The 16,949-nt window shown below is 29.6% G+C and overlaps 1 protein-coding gene across 1 annotated transcript in view; it reads left to right on the top strand.

Annotated features, from left to right (window-relative positions):
- The window catches only part of LOC129964232 (synaptonemal complex protein 2-like), a 49,839-nt gene extending 39,334 nt beyond the window's left edge, over nucleotides 1-10,505 (top strand). The window contains exons 30-35 of the mRNA XM_056078956.1: nucleotides 3,715-3,799; nucleotides 8,788-8,879; nucleotides 9,668-9,805; nucleotides 10,033-10,111; nucleotides 10,206-10,271; nucleotides 10,359-10,505. Of these exons, the coding sequence (XP_055934931.1) occupies nucleotides 3,715-3,799; nucleotides 8,788-8,879; nucleotides 9,668-9,805; nucleotides 10,033-10,111; nucleotides 10,206-10,271; nucleotides 10,359-10,427 (529 nt within the window). The 3' untranslated portion in view covers nucleotides 10,428-10,505. The remainder of the gene's footprint in view (nucleotides 1-3,714; nucleotides 3,800-8,787; nucleotides 8,880-9,667; nucleotides 9,806-10,032; nucleotides 10,112-10,205; nucleotides 10,272-10,358) is intronic.
- The last annotated feature ends 6,444 nt before the right edge of the window (nucleotides 10,506-16,949 follow it).

Below are 16,949 nucleotides of genomic sequence, written 5' to 3'. Positions count from 1 at the left end.
TGTCCTTGTATTTATCCCACAGTTGGAGGGGGTTTGAAGTCCACAAGTGCTCACTAAAATTGCAAATAGGTCTTCTAGCTACTTTCATAGCCCGAGCTTTATTACTCCTCTTCGAAAAACTAGATTTGCGTTTTCTGAGCATTTCTAAAAACTATCAAATAATAACAAATCAAAAAAACTAAAACTAACCTAAAAATCGATGTACTTTAAGCTATAAGCATATACGAAAAATATATAACTAACATAAATACAATTTAGTTACAAAAACACACAGCTAACCTAAAAACAATTGACTGTAATATATATTTATAAATAAGCATTTTTTTTGAAGCAGAAGGCAGGTTTGAAGACATAGATGAGATATTTTACATTTTTAAATTAATTTTAATATCCATTCCAGGAAAGCATAATTATTTACAAGCAGAGACGTAGGCAAGTCACGTCCGCCACAGCACGACACAAAAGCAGAAGTGGGGAAGAAGCGCGAAATAAATTATCCCTCATCTTATATAACCTGAGATTTTGATAGGGAAAATATTTCTTCACAGTGCTAATATATTTATAAGAGTCTTTCTGAATCAGGGATTTCTGAACGCATGCCAATCACAAGTATGGGAAACACAGGGATCTTTTAAAAAGAATGTGCTAATTGGACATTTTCCTATCCCTTCAAGCGGAACGTGAGAATGTGTCAGCATTTAGCCGATTCAGCAATTTTATAAAGCTTCTCTTGAATTAATTAAGTAGAGAAAGTGGAATTGAATCAAGAAATAAGAGAATGAACTTGCTATGTGTTAAATAAAAATAAAACTTTGGAAATGAATTAAATTGAAATTAGAGTTAATATATATATATAAGCATTCTATGGAATGACAAACTGACAAATATGTAATACATCTTCAGTAACCCTTTTTTATAGTTTATATCTCTGTTTATTACAAAAATAAGTGTGTGTATGTATGTGAGAGAGAAAGAGTGTGTGTATGTGTGTACTTTGGTACTTTATAGGTATATAATTTAACTTAGACCTATCAAACTTGGCACATATATACTTTGGAGATTGAGAATGTTTACTTCGTTAGAGTTTTAAAATCTTAATTAAAAATTAAGTAAATTTTGGCATTTTTTCGGCAATAACTTTCAAAAACATTAAATATTATAAGATTAAACATTAAATATTATAAGAAATAAAAAGGATTTTCATCGTCTTAAAATTTAAAACATTATCTTTTTATTAGCATATATGACTATACTATTTTTTTCTATTTTTAAATAAAATTTGATATTTGATCATCTCTATCAGATCTGAAGGACAACATTCGACGTCATATTCTTAATATTCCTGCAGGCTCACTCCGGTCATCTATAGAAAATATGGCTCTCCGATTAGAGCATATTAAGCAATTTTAATTTTACTTTATTTAATAATTATAAACCATATTAATCGGTATTTGTGTTTTACAACGGTGAATTTTTGTACTATTTTTTTATTTATTTATTAAATGTAAAGCGCATCGTTTCTATAGTCTGTAGTTCAAATTTGATCTTATTTGAATCAATAGAACATATTTTAGAGTCCCTCGGATGTGGGCAACTTATTTCTTGCTAACCTTGTATATTGGATACACCTACATATATTTTTAATATATGTAGAATATTAACTCTTAACTGGAGCCTGACAGTTAATTTTTAAACTATAAACATATAATCTAATAAGAGAAAGGGTGTAAATTTTATTAAATATGATTCATAGAATCAAAGAACTATATAAAATGTTGACATCATAAATTTTTTAGCAGTGCTTTTATTGACTGAAACAAAATATCATATTTATGCCATTTGAATCCTTTGAAAACTAAAACTGAATCAATGATAAATCAATGAAATTTTTTTAGAATAATATTTTGAAGTATTATATAAATTATAGAAAACTATTTTATAGTATAGTAAGACTACAGTGAAGAACTATTCACTTTTGTTTGATGAACTGTTCTTTTTCGTTTGATGAACTATTCTCTAGTCTTTGTTGAAATATTCACTTCTCCAAGAATATTAAAATAAAACATGTTTGATTTCAACAAAATATTTTTTATATTAATTGCAATTTAGTCTTCCATTTCAGATTAATGTTCGAATTCTAGGGCAGCATTCAAAATTTGCAACAATATAACAGCAATCTAAATTTGAAGCTTAAAAACAATTTGCCAAGGAAGTCATTAAGATTAATATTTAATTAAAAAATTTTGTAACTATTAATCTTAGCAAATTAATAGGTCAACAAAGGCAACTAGTAAGAAATAAAATTAAGGCAATTAAAAAAAATATTTCAGTTTTTTTTTTTTTTTTTCCTTTATTGCAGCCAATAGGTGCCAACCAATTTGTTTGCCTTAAAAAAAAGGCATAAATTTTTGTTTTGCACAATTTAATTTTTTTTTTTTTTTTTTACACATTTTGAATAAGTTTTTAAATAGCAATCTTTCATTAATTTTTCAAACCAACGTTTTTGTTTCTGAGGAACGAACATCTTTTAAATAATAGCTTTATTTTGATCTTTTTTTCATATTATGCCTAAATTGCATTTGTCATTCTATACAATGCCCAGAGAAAATGCATCATAATTCTCATATTTCATGCTTTGTCTAAAAACGCCAGGTATTCAATGAAATGTTAGATATTTTATAAAATACTAGCATTTCATAAATTATATATATATGTAATGTTTAGGGAAAGTACATAATAATTCTATTTCATACTTTGCTTAAAAAAGCCACCCATTTTATAAAATGCCTTGGTATTCTGTAGAATACTATCATGTCATGCATTGCTTTTAACATATATAATACACACACACATGCAAAAAGGACAAGTCAACAAAAATTGTAATTAAAAAAAAGTCTGGAAAACACACTTGAGGGGGAAGGATACTTGAGAAATGTTTCTCAACTTCAAAATAAACCCTTTTTCAAGTCATTGAAAGTTCACAATTTAAATTGCAAATATCCCTGCTGATTTTACAGAGAATTCAATTTTTCCTCTGTTTTTATTATCATATAGAATACATTTTTCTAACTGGACTTTTTGGCCAATCTCCTTTATTTTTTGCAACTTCCTTATTTTGCCACTTGGATCACTATGACTTACCTCAACAAATTCAGCATAATCACTTTATTATAGTAAACGTTACTTCTTTGGCTATACAAAATGCCATTTTTATCTTAAAAGGCTTAAAAGTTCATTCAAAAGTTTGTATATTAAATAAAATTTATATATTCTTTTCCACAAATTGTCCATATTTTTTCTTTTCTAGAAGCACTACATCTATTAAACAATTAATCGTTGCTATATTTTTTATAATACATTTTAGACTGCATTCAAGCATGATATATTTGTATCTAAAATTTGAAGCATTGAAAGACAAAAATTTCTTTGAAATCTTTATCTATATATATATAGATAGAGAGAGAGAGAGGGAAAGAACATTTGAAATTTTTTTTTATAGATTTCTTATATTTATAGAACATTTCTTTTATATGTTCCTCTAATGAATAAACTTTCATCAGAAATATGTGCATATATTTAAAATTTATTCATTCTAAAATATTATTCATTGCAATGTATTTATCCATCAATATCCAATTAATTAACTTGTTGATATTTATTTAGATATGTAAAAATTTTTTATATAATTTTTTTTTATAATTCATTGGATAATAGTTTGCAAGAAGAATATTTTGATAAAAATATGGAAGAAAATAATAATGGAACGATTACTAAAATCAATGGAAGAAAACCATCAATGGTAAATATATGGTTTTATAGAAAAATCCAAATAATTTCAAGTTTTACATTTTTAATGAAATATTGTATAGTATAACTATTTTGAAAAAGTACTATTTTGTAAATTTTGGAAGTAAAATTATAATGTGTAAATATATGCACATGCACACACAGGTGGAATATGAAATTTCCAATATCAAGAAGTATTGTAATTTCGGTAAAGTATTTATTTATTAATTTACCTTGTTTTTTATTTATCTTTATTAGTTTATATTTGCCTTTATTTATCTTTGATATTTGATTAAAATATCAAAGTCACAGATAAAAGTGCACACAATAAGAATTATTTTAAATGTGAAATTATGCATATTAATTGCTATTGTCACCATGATTTTGATGCAAATGCATATACATGCCACAGTCATTTGGGGCAAAAAAGTACCAAGTCCATTGCACTTAATTCGTCAAATCAGTAATAATTCTTGCTGTTTATAGATGATGCTAAATTTGTTGTCTTATAATACCTCACATTTATTCCATGGCAAAAGATTCTGATGGTCTTGTAGTCCAAAATAATAAATTGATATGCAGTATAGCATGCTGAGTGATAGCAAGAATATTAGGACAAGCATCATGTTACTAAACACTTCATGGAATTGTTATCAAAATGACTGTACAAACAGCTCATTAACCAACCTGACATATCTATCATTTAGGTATATGGTATAACATTGAGAGTCTGTCTGGTTTTATAAGAAATTGCACCTCAGAACCATAACTCCTAATGTGTGCCTGTACTATAAATAGCTTGTTTTCAAGTGCTTTATCTAACATATAGCTAACATTGGCACTAAGACAGAAATAGCTCTCATCTAAGAGCCCAACTGATCTCCATTCTTCTCTTCATTGAGTTCTAGCTTCCTTCACTGAAGATTTAATAATTACATTAATTTAGAATTAGTGGTATGAATGCAACAGGCACCTGATAATTAATTTGCTATTGTACCTTATATTACTCTGGTATCACTAGAAGTCTACATATGCAGTAAGTTGCCCTACAGCCATATTGTTAATACAGCAGCCTTACTTCAGTAGTTGCCCTAGTACTTTCCAGTGATGCCACAAACAATCAAGCATAGTAGATATATGATTGTCATGTCTTTCTGCAATGTAATGAAAAGGAAATTAATCTTGTAACCTTGTTAGATGGCCTATTTCAGCAAGCTGCTGATATTACTTTCTTCGATTCCTTAAGGATATTTTTAAATTTAGTTCACATTGGTCAATCTGGGAAATAAATAAAGCTCAAGAATTTCACATCTCTTATTTTAAAGCAAGTATCATTTTCATGTTCATAGTGGCTATATTAACACCATTTTTATTCGTCTAGTGCAAAGTTTGAATAAAAATAATCTTTCAATTATTTTCTTACCTATTACAACTCCTCCTTGGTTTTGGAATTTTATTTTTCTCCTATTTAGAATTCATGTGTTCTGTGGGATTAGCTCAAATGTTTCTTATTATTCCTCTAAATTTATATTACAGTGAAATTATTTGGTCTCCATGAAATTTTTATTTACTCCATGCATTTCCTCCTTCTGTGAACAGCAATAATTACTGTTCAGTATATGTTTACAATGACATTTTTCTTTTCTTTTTAAAAAGCTGATAGTTCAGTACATGAAAAAAGTAGAAAGATACAAGAATTTTTTTTAGGTAAAGGAAGAATATTGAATTTTTTTCAAAACCTTTTTATGATAAATACTTTAAAAACATATTTACAGTACAAGCAGATAATATGCACAACTTGAAATAAACAGATAAGAAAATACAACTCAATGACAGTAAAAAATTAGTTTTGACTGTATCATACTCTGTGAAAAAAAAGTAAGACACTTCTAAAAGTGCAAATAAAATGCTTATTAACAAGGAATTCTTCTACTATTGTCTTTGATTATTTCAAAAATTTGGTTTGGCATCGAATCATATAAAGTTTAAATTTGTATTTGGCAAACATTTTCCCATACATTAACCAAAGCTGTTCAAAGCTCAGCTAAGATTCTCTTCCCTGTAACACAACAAACAATCCTTACCTATAGGCTTTATACAATGTTGAGGCTTTCGATTTTAGCAGATCATGACAAAACCCAAACATTATTTGCTGCAAACCAATTTTTTAACCTCATCAGCGGTGTGGATGAATTCTAAATTATGCTAAAAATTCTATTCATTTTTTCATTTTTTTTTCAGTTTTATGCCATAAGGAAAGAGATATGAATATAGTTATAGTTTGCATTTTTGTCTGTCACTCAGGAACACTATTCCTCTTTTCCTTCATACCCGATTATGAATTAAACCATTAAACTCCCTCCTCCTGTCTGTCGTTTAGAATAAGTTTTTTTCTTCTTACCAAGATAATTCCAATAGTACTGGTATGGGCCGTCTAAATTAATTCTTTTTTTCTCATCAGAAAATACACTATAAACCAATAAGCATTTGGAAACCCATGCAAATGAGGATATCTGTGATCCTGATTTACATTACACTTTTTGTACTTTAATATCGTGTAAGAAACAGCATTGGCATTGTTTCATGCACGAAATTCAAAGTTCTCTGACTTCGATAATGGTGTAATTGTTGAATATCATAGAAATGGCCGATCCTCAAGGGATGTATCTAGTGAGGTGAACATTTCAAAATCGACTGTAGCTTTTGTGATTAAGAAGTGGAAGATGAGTGTTGATTGTTGTAATGCTTTCGATCTTGCAGACCCACGAAACTAAGAGATAGAGACCGAGAAGTGCTGCCGAAAGAAATTCGAAGAAAATGCATCAAACCGATAGCCCACATGCTCCAGGATATTCCGATACTCACATATTACAAGCATCCTGGACTGCTTCTTCGATTAATACTATCTGCAAGAAAGCACATTTGCTTGGTTTCCATGATCGTGCTGCCGCCCGTAAGTATTTGATTACAAATTACGACCGTGTTGCTCGGTTGAGGTTCTGCAAAGCATGTCGAAATTGGACCGTAGATGAGTGGAAACACTTTCTCTGGAGTGATGAATCGAGATTCAATTTTACTAGTCGGATGACAGAGTCTGGGTTTGGCATGTACATGGAGAACACCCTTTACCAGAATGCATTGTGCCTACAGTAAAGTCTGGCGGAGGTAGAATTATGGTCTGGGGATATTTCTCATGATATGGACTGAGACCCTTGATCCCAATTTATGGTAAGCTCGACGGCGACTCCTACTCCACAATTCTAGACAACAAAGGGCTCCCTACACTGTGGCAGTTTTACGCGTTGAATCATTGTTATTTCCAGTATGACAGGGCCTTTTTGTCAAGTTACAAGGCCTATCATAGATTAATATGATGACAATGGGGTTGAACCGACTGGACTGGCCTGTCCAGAGTCCAGGTTTGAATAATTATAAAAAAAGTCTGGGGCGAGTTGGATCGCTGAATTAAGGGGTGAAGTAACCACTTAAAATCGGTGAAAGAACTTGCACGTGTTCTCCAAACCGTGTAGAAGAAAATTCCACTGTATCATCCAAACACTTGTGGAAAGCATGCCCCGGATGGTTAAGGCTGTAATTGCCTCAGGTGGAGGCTCTACCAAATATGGACTGTGAATAAATTGTGCTTATCTCTTTTATCGCAGGTGTCCAATTACTTATTGGTATATAGTGTATAACAGATGTCCGATCTGAATTGAACATGTAATTTGTTAGCTCATTACAGTCGGTGTTCAATATGCCTTTCAGTCCACTTAAGGTGATGCGCCCCTTTTTTGAATAGGAACTTTTTATATTGTTGTTAACATTCTTGAAATGTGTGTAATGCCTGCATTAATTTGATCTTTGGCAACACTTCTCTTTTTTAGTTTTCAAATAATTTTTCTTTCATTGCATTGCATCAATTTTTTCAGATCTACCAGCCTTCATTTTGGTTCCCTTACTAATAGGATTTCTTATGATGTTCGAAATTCCGTCCATATATAGTATTTGGATTGATATGTAGCTAAGGTGCAACTCTTACATATCTTTGCTGTCATTTTTGTAAATGACAATTAGGCCTTTTTGAAACTCATTTAAAGATTTAAAATGTAAAAAAGAATGAAGCAACCACTTATAAGGTTTACAAATATTCCAAAACAATTATTTTAGTACATATCCTTTTACTTTTTTCACAGACCAAAAATCATTTATAGTGTTATAGTCATTCAAAATCATTATAGTTTTTTTAGTGATTTGTAAAATTTATTCTTTTAAAATAAAAGAAAAATAGTTAAACGATGTAAAAAAGAAATTTAGATCGATGGAATCAAAATACAAAGTATCATTTACAAAATATGACCGCCTTTTTACTTTTTTCACATAATGCACATATAATCAGATTTTTTTTTTCTTGGGTTGTGATACCCCATCATTCAGAATGTGAGGGAAAAAAACCATCTGTTTACCTACGCGTTTAGGTGTGGACTCTTTCGTTGTTTTGTCTCTTTTGTAATTTAGGAGATAAAGGAAGTGAGATAATAATGGCTGCAATATATGGAGTTTGTTGCCTATTAAATGCAACAGTGATTACCAGTCCATAATAAAATCAATTCTTTGTAGTCCCCCTTTTCATTGTCGAATCATTTACTTTAAGAAAATAACCCATCACTTCAATTTAATATGACATTTGTCCCTGAGTTTTTTTTAGGAAAACCATGCCTATGAAAATCATTATTGTAAGGGATGTGCCTGTTTGTTGCATATAGAAAATTTAAATATCTACAACTGGCTGTTTTCAAGGACGAGAGGAGGCATCAGATTTTTCATCAAATAATTACTGTTGAACTTTTTCATTTATAAATACACTTCATTCACCATGTTTTAATTGCAATTCGTTTATTAAGAATTAAAGTGATGATCAAAGTATAAAGCCCAAGATTACATAATTTGGATTTGTTGGCTATAATTAATATCAATCTTTCTCTTTCGTTTCATGATTTTTAGCAACTTTCTATTCTTCATGTTCTTGGCACTGAAATGGACAATATGACCCACAAACTTTTAAAAACTTTGCAAAAACACTTTCTCGATTTTAAGTAAGTATTTTATTTTTAGATTCTGATAATTTTTAGTCCCCCCCCTTTTTTTAAAAGTATCATCTGGAATTTTGCTACTTTTTTAACTGTTTATATGTGTTTTCTATATTTAGTTTTCCTATTTTAAATTATTGTAAGTCATTATGAAATTTTTTTGGAATTTTCTAAAATTTTGAGTAATTTAATTATGACTTGTGAAGTTGGAATTACCTTTTGCGTAGTATTTATGTCAAAATATAAACAAAATGGAAAAAAATCATTTTTAGGCTAAATAATTAATATAGCTTTATATATAAAAGGAATATTAGATAATTTGTTTTTGACATTGAAGATAAAATATTAAAAATCATATGCAACTTAAAAGCTTACATACACAATAATTTGAAAATTCATTAAAGCTGTAGACATAGTTCATACCGAAGTTTTATATGATGATTACTTGTTTTTCTATATTTAAAAAGCCATTACTTAAATAACTTTGTTTACACTGTTTAATGTACAATAAATGGTTGTTTATTATTTGATGTATAATATTTTTTTCCAAGAGCAAAAATGTTCTTCAAAGAAAAAAAAAGGGGGGGGGTGATTTACTTGTGATATGTATGTCTTAATAACCATGGATTGTATTAAAAATTATTTCAGTTTTTCAACTAATAATCAGTAATTTCATTTTCATGAATTACAAAAATAATTCATCAATGCATATATAATTACACACAGATGTAATGATGTATAATTTAAAGTGAATGATTTGTTTCTCTGATAAAACAACACTTTTATATTTCAAGTGCTAAAGTTATTGCTTCTCGTGAAAAGATTCTTTCAACTGCAAATGCCTTGATTTCTAAAGAAAATGACTGGAGTCACAAAGATCTAAAAAATATAGCAAAAACATACAAAGTGAGCCGAATGCAAGCTGAAAAAAGGTAATTATCTTCAAAATATATTAATGTTTTAGAAATACATTTTAAGCTATGTTAAATTAAGAATTTGAGAAATATTAAATAGAACTGTTAAAAGCAATTCAGTTTTTCAAAATCGTTTTAACATGTTAAACTTAATATTATTTTAAATTTTAAAAAATTCAATGAATTAAAAAAAAAATCTTTTTTGCATACTTTACCATGATATAATTTATTTTCTCTGCTTTTAGACTAAAGAAAATTCTGTTGGTGGGACAAGAATATTTTGAAGCTGAAAAGATGCTGGATCATAAAATGAAACGGCTGCATGTAAATACCAACTTTTTACTGAGGAATTTTTTTTAATGATAATGTGCTGTTAAATGCAGGTATTTTCTATATTTTTTCTTTTTAATTTTTGTAGAAAAAAGCTCTTAAAAAATATGTTGCAAGGATAAAACTTGCTGGAACATATGCTGTGGAAGCACTGGTAAATTTTTAAAGACATTTTTTTTTAAATTTGCTTACCAATAAAATTATTATAATTTTTTTTGCAATTGTTTAATTTTTTTTTTAGGAGGACCGAGCTACTGCAAAAACAGAAGTGTTGCTTAAAAGTATTTTGAAAAAAATAGAAAACCTCTAAGTGCACAATGCACAAATGTGTAATTTTATGCATTTATATTGATTTGTTATTTTTGTTTTACTTGAATTAAAGATTTAAGATATTTAATTGCCTTAAGTTATTTAAATAGCTTTTGGTGAATAAAATGAACATTATTTTTATTTCTACCTTTTCCTCATGCTTTCTTTTATGTATTCTTTCAATTATGTCACATAGAAAATCAAAGTAAAAACAATATTTTTTAATGCTCCTTAACATTTAAAAATGTTTTAAATTTCGAACATACATAAGTTTATTGATCAAACTTAAAATTATTTGCAAAAAAGAAAAAAAGACATAAAAATTAAGTTTCTTTAAATTTTTTTATAGCAGTCTTTTCTTTAGGTTTGCTTTAATTATATTTAGTTAATTACATAAAAATGTATTTCTGAACATGGATAAAAGCAATTTTGGCAAAAATTGAAGAACAGAGTTTGTTTTTCAAAAAATTCTAACGATGTTTTTTAATTTAATAAAATTTCTTTTATATTAACAGATATGAAGGTTCCAATGGTCCTTGAAAATTATTTTGCTATATCGTGGACCTCAGGAAAGTTCTTGATTTTTCGATATCTAGGATCGTTTCGTTTCGCGGGACAGAAAAAAACACGCTCTATTCTAAATATGCTGCTCTACACATTTTGTTTCAATTAGTAAGTCAAAACATATTTTTCTATAACCGTTACAATCGTGAACCCTACTATTTAACGTTTTTCGGAAATCAATCGCCTCTAAGTAAGAATTTTTTTCTTCTTTAATTTTTGTTTTCAACATGTTTTTCTGACACTCAGCTATTATTATATCACCTAAATTTGTAGAACAGTTTTTTTAAAATTGAGTTTTGGTCAACGAATTCGGACAGATAGAAAAGTTTTTAAAGCCATTTTTTAACAACTCTATTCTTTTCGACAAAATTGAATTTTTCAGAAATTAATGTAGTATTAATCTAAAATTTTTACTATGCATTTCCTTCTTTTTAATACATTTTAAAATGGAATTACAAAAATTTCACTCAAAGTACGAAAAATATTTTTTCAAATTTAAGCTTATTAAAAATTTATTCCAGATATAATTAAACTATCTTAACTTTCGACAGTTCGTGGTGTAAGTCTTTTTAATATCTATGACTTTTTTATTTATATTTTTTCTCTCTGAAATTAATGTTTATTTATTTATTTAAACACGATAACTGATATTCCGCCTTCCACCCCATCTGGTGAAAACCGAGGCTCGTCTTCAAGTGCAAACTCAACAATTTAAACTAGTAAAATGGCTATTATGTTTGTTTTTCACACTTTTCCTATCAATCAGATTGGATTAATGGTTTTGCATTCAGAATTCCACCAACAGAAAAAGGGTCTTGATATGGGAGAATTGTTAATTTTTGATCTTTTCTCTCTGTGTAGTTTGATAAAAGGGGAAAGGGGTGCAGAAAGCAGGATTTGCCACAGAAGGAAAGGACTCTTTAATATGCCCAGCAGCTGGAGATAATATTATTGCGCCATTCATTGTGTCTTCACTAATGCTCAAATACAGAACTGAAATGGTCTTTAAACTGTGATGAGAATTATTATTCATATGACTGTAAGGATGCATTTATATTTAATATTGTTCCATACATTCAGGTTGTTTTATTTAAGAGTCTGGTTGATAATATATAAAGACTAATACTTGATGAACCTTCAAGCAATTTTTGAAACAAGGTAAATGAATTCACACTTTCTGATTTGGAATGCGGGAGAAAATCAAAGAGATTGATCAATAGACATGTGACTTAGTTAGATATGTGACTTCAACTCTAATGGGTCATGTTTTTGTTGCTGCTTATCCTCAAAAGATCTGACATGTGTCAGATCAGCTCCAGTAGGTTATTGACTTCCAAAAAAAATCTATAATAATAAGGGGATCGGATGCTAAGCCTCCCTTAGAAAGTCCGATGTAACCCAGAATGCAATCTGGTGAAGCTGGATGACCACAGCATTTCTTACAAGTGGAATGGACTTCTACCACTTTCAAAAGAAAGAAACTTAAGGTGGTCACTTTTTAGTCTAGCCAGAGCAGCCTGAAGACCACGGCCGCATTTGATTTCCAGCAGATATTCCCATGTACCAATGGTGCACAGGTGGAATACACCATATTAAATTGAGTTTAGATCTTTCATTTGAGTATAGTTCTTGATAAGTAAGCGAAGAGCCAGTGGTCGTTTCATTCTCACTACCCTCTTTGGCCAATCTATTAGCGACTTCATTACCACTAATGCTTACGTGTGATGGGATCCATTGGAGGTGAACGTCGTGGTTCTGAGAGATCTTCCTCAGTTTGAACAGAATAGATACGCTGAATCTTTTTAAAATCTAACGTGTATTTTTATTTAAAAATATGTCAGCAAGGAGAAAAAGTTATCTATGAAATTGTTACAGAATGGGAAATTTCCTGCGAATTTTTAAAGGACCAAGTGTCTAGAGAATGCAGCTACTACTGAATGAGCCAATGTGGAACAATTTGGTATTATACGTCGAAGAGGGCATATTTATAACACGAATATCTAAATCATATAAAATTGGTAATAAATGCAACAAAGATCCTATCTATTAGTTAGAAGTTTCTCCCATCACTGACAAAAATCAACCTATGATTTTTTTTGCATTTTCTCTATACAAACTATTTACTTTTGCCAATTTTAGCATAGGATACGAAAATGACAGTCATTGGCTGTTTAAAAACTTTCAATGTCTTGAAGGCCTTAAAACTGTAAATAGCATTTCTTTGATTTTTCAAGTAAAGATATGTCGATATCAGAAAAGTTAATATTGGATTATTTAAAGACAAAATTCTAAAAAGGTTTACTAATCACCCCCCCCCCCGCTCAGAAAAACAGCCAACAAATTTGAAACATGAATATCAGGAGTTAGTAGGTACATTCTTTCGTAAAATTTTGTGTAAGATCTCTTCAGAAGTGTTAGTGTTTAGATCCTAGGTTAATAGCCAAACAAAACCCTGCTGTTACAAGATGAAAGCAATTCTTTTTGTTTTTGTAATTGCAAGTAATTACAAGAGAAAGAATGGGATTCCCTTTTAATTAAATTGAATAATACTTGAAATTCAGAAGAATTTGAGAAGTTAGATGTATCCAAAAATTGAATAGACAAGTTTTCATCAAAATGTTGAAAAGGTCAAAAATCATGTAAAAAATTGTAGATTGAGGTAGAAAAACTTAAAAGAGGAAACATATGTTGCAATTATTTGGCTTCAGTTGAATTTAAAAAAAAAAATGTGGCGGAATAGAGAATCTTCAACAAAATTCACAAAAGAACTTATATATGTGGAGGAAAATGCCCTTTCTCTCTCTCTCTCACACACACACACTCATATATATATATATATATATATATATATATATATATATATATATATATATCGTGTTACGGTATTTGTGTTGTCGAAACGGCTCGACCAATTTTTATGAAGTTTTTTATGTATATTTATTAGGTATGAGAATAGGTTGTAAAGTATAATTCGTAACGCTAGGTAATTAGGGTGTCCCTATCCCGTCATTAAACGTTCAACGCACGCTGATGAGATCAACGCTTGCTTGAAATCATCGCCACTGTGGCGTAATGTTGGAAAAAGTCAAGCTAAAAATGAACGTGCGCGTCCAAATGCTACAAGATCCATCTGCTGGCAATTGTTAGATCAACCAATTCTCGGACCAATTGTTAGATATCAGCGATGGTAAAGTTGCTGTCTATGAAAATACTGGATGCATAAAATTTCCCACTAATTTCTGCACTATCATTGATTTGTAAAATGCTCTCATTGACCACATATTTTCCGATGTACGCACACAATACATGAATCATGCTTGGCTGGCGGAAAGAGCCATTTTGGCAGCAAAAAGTGTCGACGTCAACGATTTAAACTTCAAGATACAGCAGTCGTTGCCAGGTGACTTGGTATTATAAATTAGCGATGCTAACGAAGCTGTAAATTATCCAACAGAGTTTTTGAATTCATTGGATTTGCCAGGATGTCACCACATCTTCTACGACTGAAAGTTGTATCTCCGGTTATTTTACTTCGGAATTTGAACCCACAACGACTGTGCAATGGCACGCGATTGGTCATTAAAAAATTGATGAAAAATGTTATCGAAGCCACCTTTTTGAATGGCAAATTCCGAGTCGAAAATGTTTTGCTGCCACGAATTCCAATGATTCTCACAGACGTGCCAATTGAATTCAAACGCATTCAATTTCCTATTAGATTGGTATTCGCAATGACAATCAATAAGTTGCAAGGCCAAAAGATGTCTGTTTGCGGCTTAGATTTGGGCACACCATGTTTTTCACACGGACAATTATACGTGGCATGTTCTCGCGTGGGCAAACCATCGCGTTTATTTGTCTTGGCTAAAGACGGACTGACAAAAAATATCGTACACTCAATTGCTGCGCACTTGCTCGGAAGATATTTTAATGCCTATAGTTTGATTACAATCCTTATTTAAAAATTCTTTTAGTTTGGTGATTACATGGGCAGATTATTGAATAGGTAGAGTAGGCTACTGCCTAAGGCCCCTTAAAATTTCAGGGGTACCCAAGAATTTTTTTTATTTTGCTTTTTCGTAGTGCAGTTGAGACTTTCTACTTGAACATATTCTAAATAAAATCAACATTCGTTTAGAATATTAAAACCTATTTTATGTTCCCAGATTTGAGTGCTTGCAGGGCAGTGAGATCTTGTTCGTGTTTAGTTAGCTGACACTCAACAATTTCCTTCTATAAAGAAAGTACCCTGCGATCATAAAAGAAGGGGGAGGGGAAATTGCAACAGTAATTTGAAGAATAGTTCCACTTCTCTCATTGAAGCGGATGTTCGTTTCCGACACTCCTTTCTAGGACAAAAGGGAGAGACATATATATCCTTGACCTTATGTAGAGGGGTTGACAATGTTCTGTTTATTTTCGTTTTTTTGTCTGTCCTCATTTATTAAACTACTAGTTTATACATTCGACGTTGCTCGCAATCAAAATACTTCGTTACTAATAGTTAAAAAAAAATCTTTCTTTATAAAATATTACAATATACATAATACTTTTAGCTTTTCATTTTTTAAATTAAAATCTTAATGTCAATTAAACCAGATTATTTTTAAAAAATGCCGATAAAATTCTTTATTTTACAATCGTCCGTATTAACTTAATTGTTTCTGAAATTTGAAAAAAATTGGCGAAAAGTAGAGAAAAGTTGCAGGGAAATGAAACTGCATCATTGAAAAGGAAGAAGTAAGATGGTATAAATTAATAAGTATAATATGGTATAATTATTTTAAGATGGTATAAATGCATTTCTTGTAGAATAATTTGCTCCGAAGTTTCTGTAGACTAACGATAATATTTTGGTGTATTTTAATTAACTAAATATTTAATTAACTTTAATTAACTCCCATGCTTATAAAAGTTAACAGGTATTCTCTCCTTTTCTCAAATAATACATATACAAGATTTGATTGATTTCGGGCCAGTTCTTTAGATCTATAACATATATAAACAGTTGCAGTGACCTGAATTTACATTAAGATTATATTTTTAATTCTCTCAAGATACTGGCAATTTATTTTACCGAGTTTTTGAAGATAGCCAGTTTTCAAGTTTCGTTTGTCGAGTAGAATAGACGACACAAATAAAAATTTTAAAATTAAGAATGTACTTTTTTAAAATTTTCATTTTTGAATGACTTAAAGGGAATTAATTCATTCATTTTCTCTATATATTGCAAGAACTTATTTTTAAAATGTAACATAATTCTAACAAAAGAATTAAAAAGTAAATAATAATTGAAAAATGAGTTTAAAAACAACTACGAACAGATATAAAAACAAATTATTGGAGCCTAACACTTGCACATTGTAACCTTTTGTTCTGCTTGCTTAAAAAAAAAAAAAAAAAGAATTAGACTCTTTCATTCTTTCCATCTCAATTATTACATTTCTTTTTCCTGTAAGAGATATGTAACTTCATGGAGCAATTAAGTTCGGTGAATTACATTTAAACAAAGAATTATTTTCATTCTTATAGTATTGGCTCTTTTAAATATAGATACGCGTTTTATATCGATACAAGTTATATAAACATTTCAATAATAACATTATTCAGATCACGTGTTCTTTCATGAAATTTAATAAATGTCATATTCCTATAGCAAGAATACGAATTATTTGTTTATGAGAAAAAAATTAGTTGCTCGTTTAGATTTTTTTCTTTTTAAAAAAATGCAAATTTGATTCTCGTGAGTATCACAATTTTAAAAAGCCTTCTGCATGATTCGTAAGAATTATTTCTTTAAAAAAGAAGATAAGATATCTTTTTGAAGAACTACGTATATTTTTTAATCAAGAATCAATCACCTGACAAATTTTTATGCTTCTTTGGTGTCCCAAAGTTAGAAAAACATATATACTTCTGTAATTCAGATATGCCCATACTCTTTAATGTATATATTTAA

Source organism: Argiope bruennichi, chromosome 3 (assembly GCF_947563725.1).
Source record: "Argiope bruennichi chromosome 3, qqArgBrue1.1, whole genome shotgun sequence".
Classification (NCBI taxonomy): domain Eukaryota; kingdom Metazoa; phylum Arthropoda; class Arachnida; order Araneae; family Araneidae; genus Argiope; species Argiope bruennichi.
The sequence above is the reverse complement of the archived record's forward strand: the minus strand, read 5'-3'. Positions and strand labels throughout refer to the sequence as shown.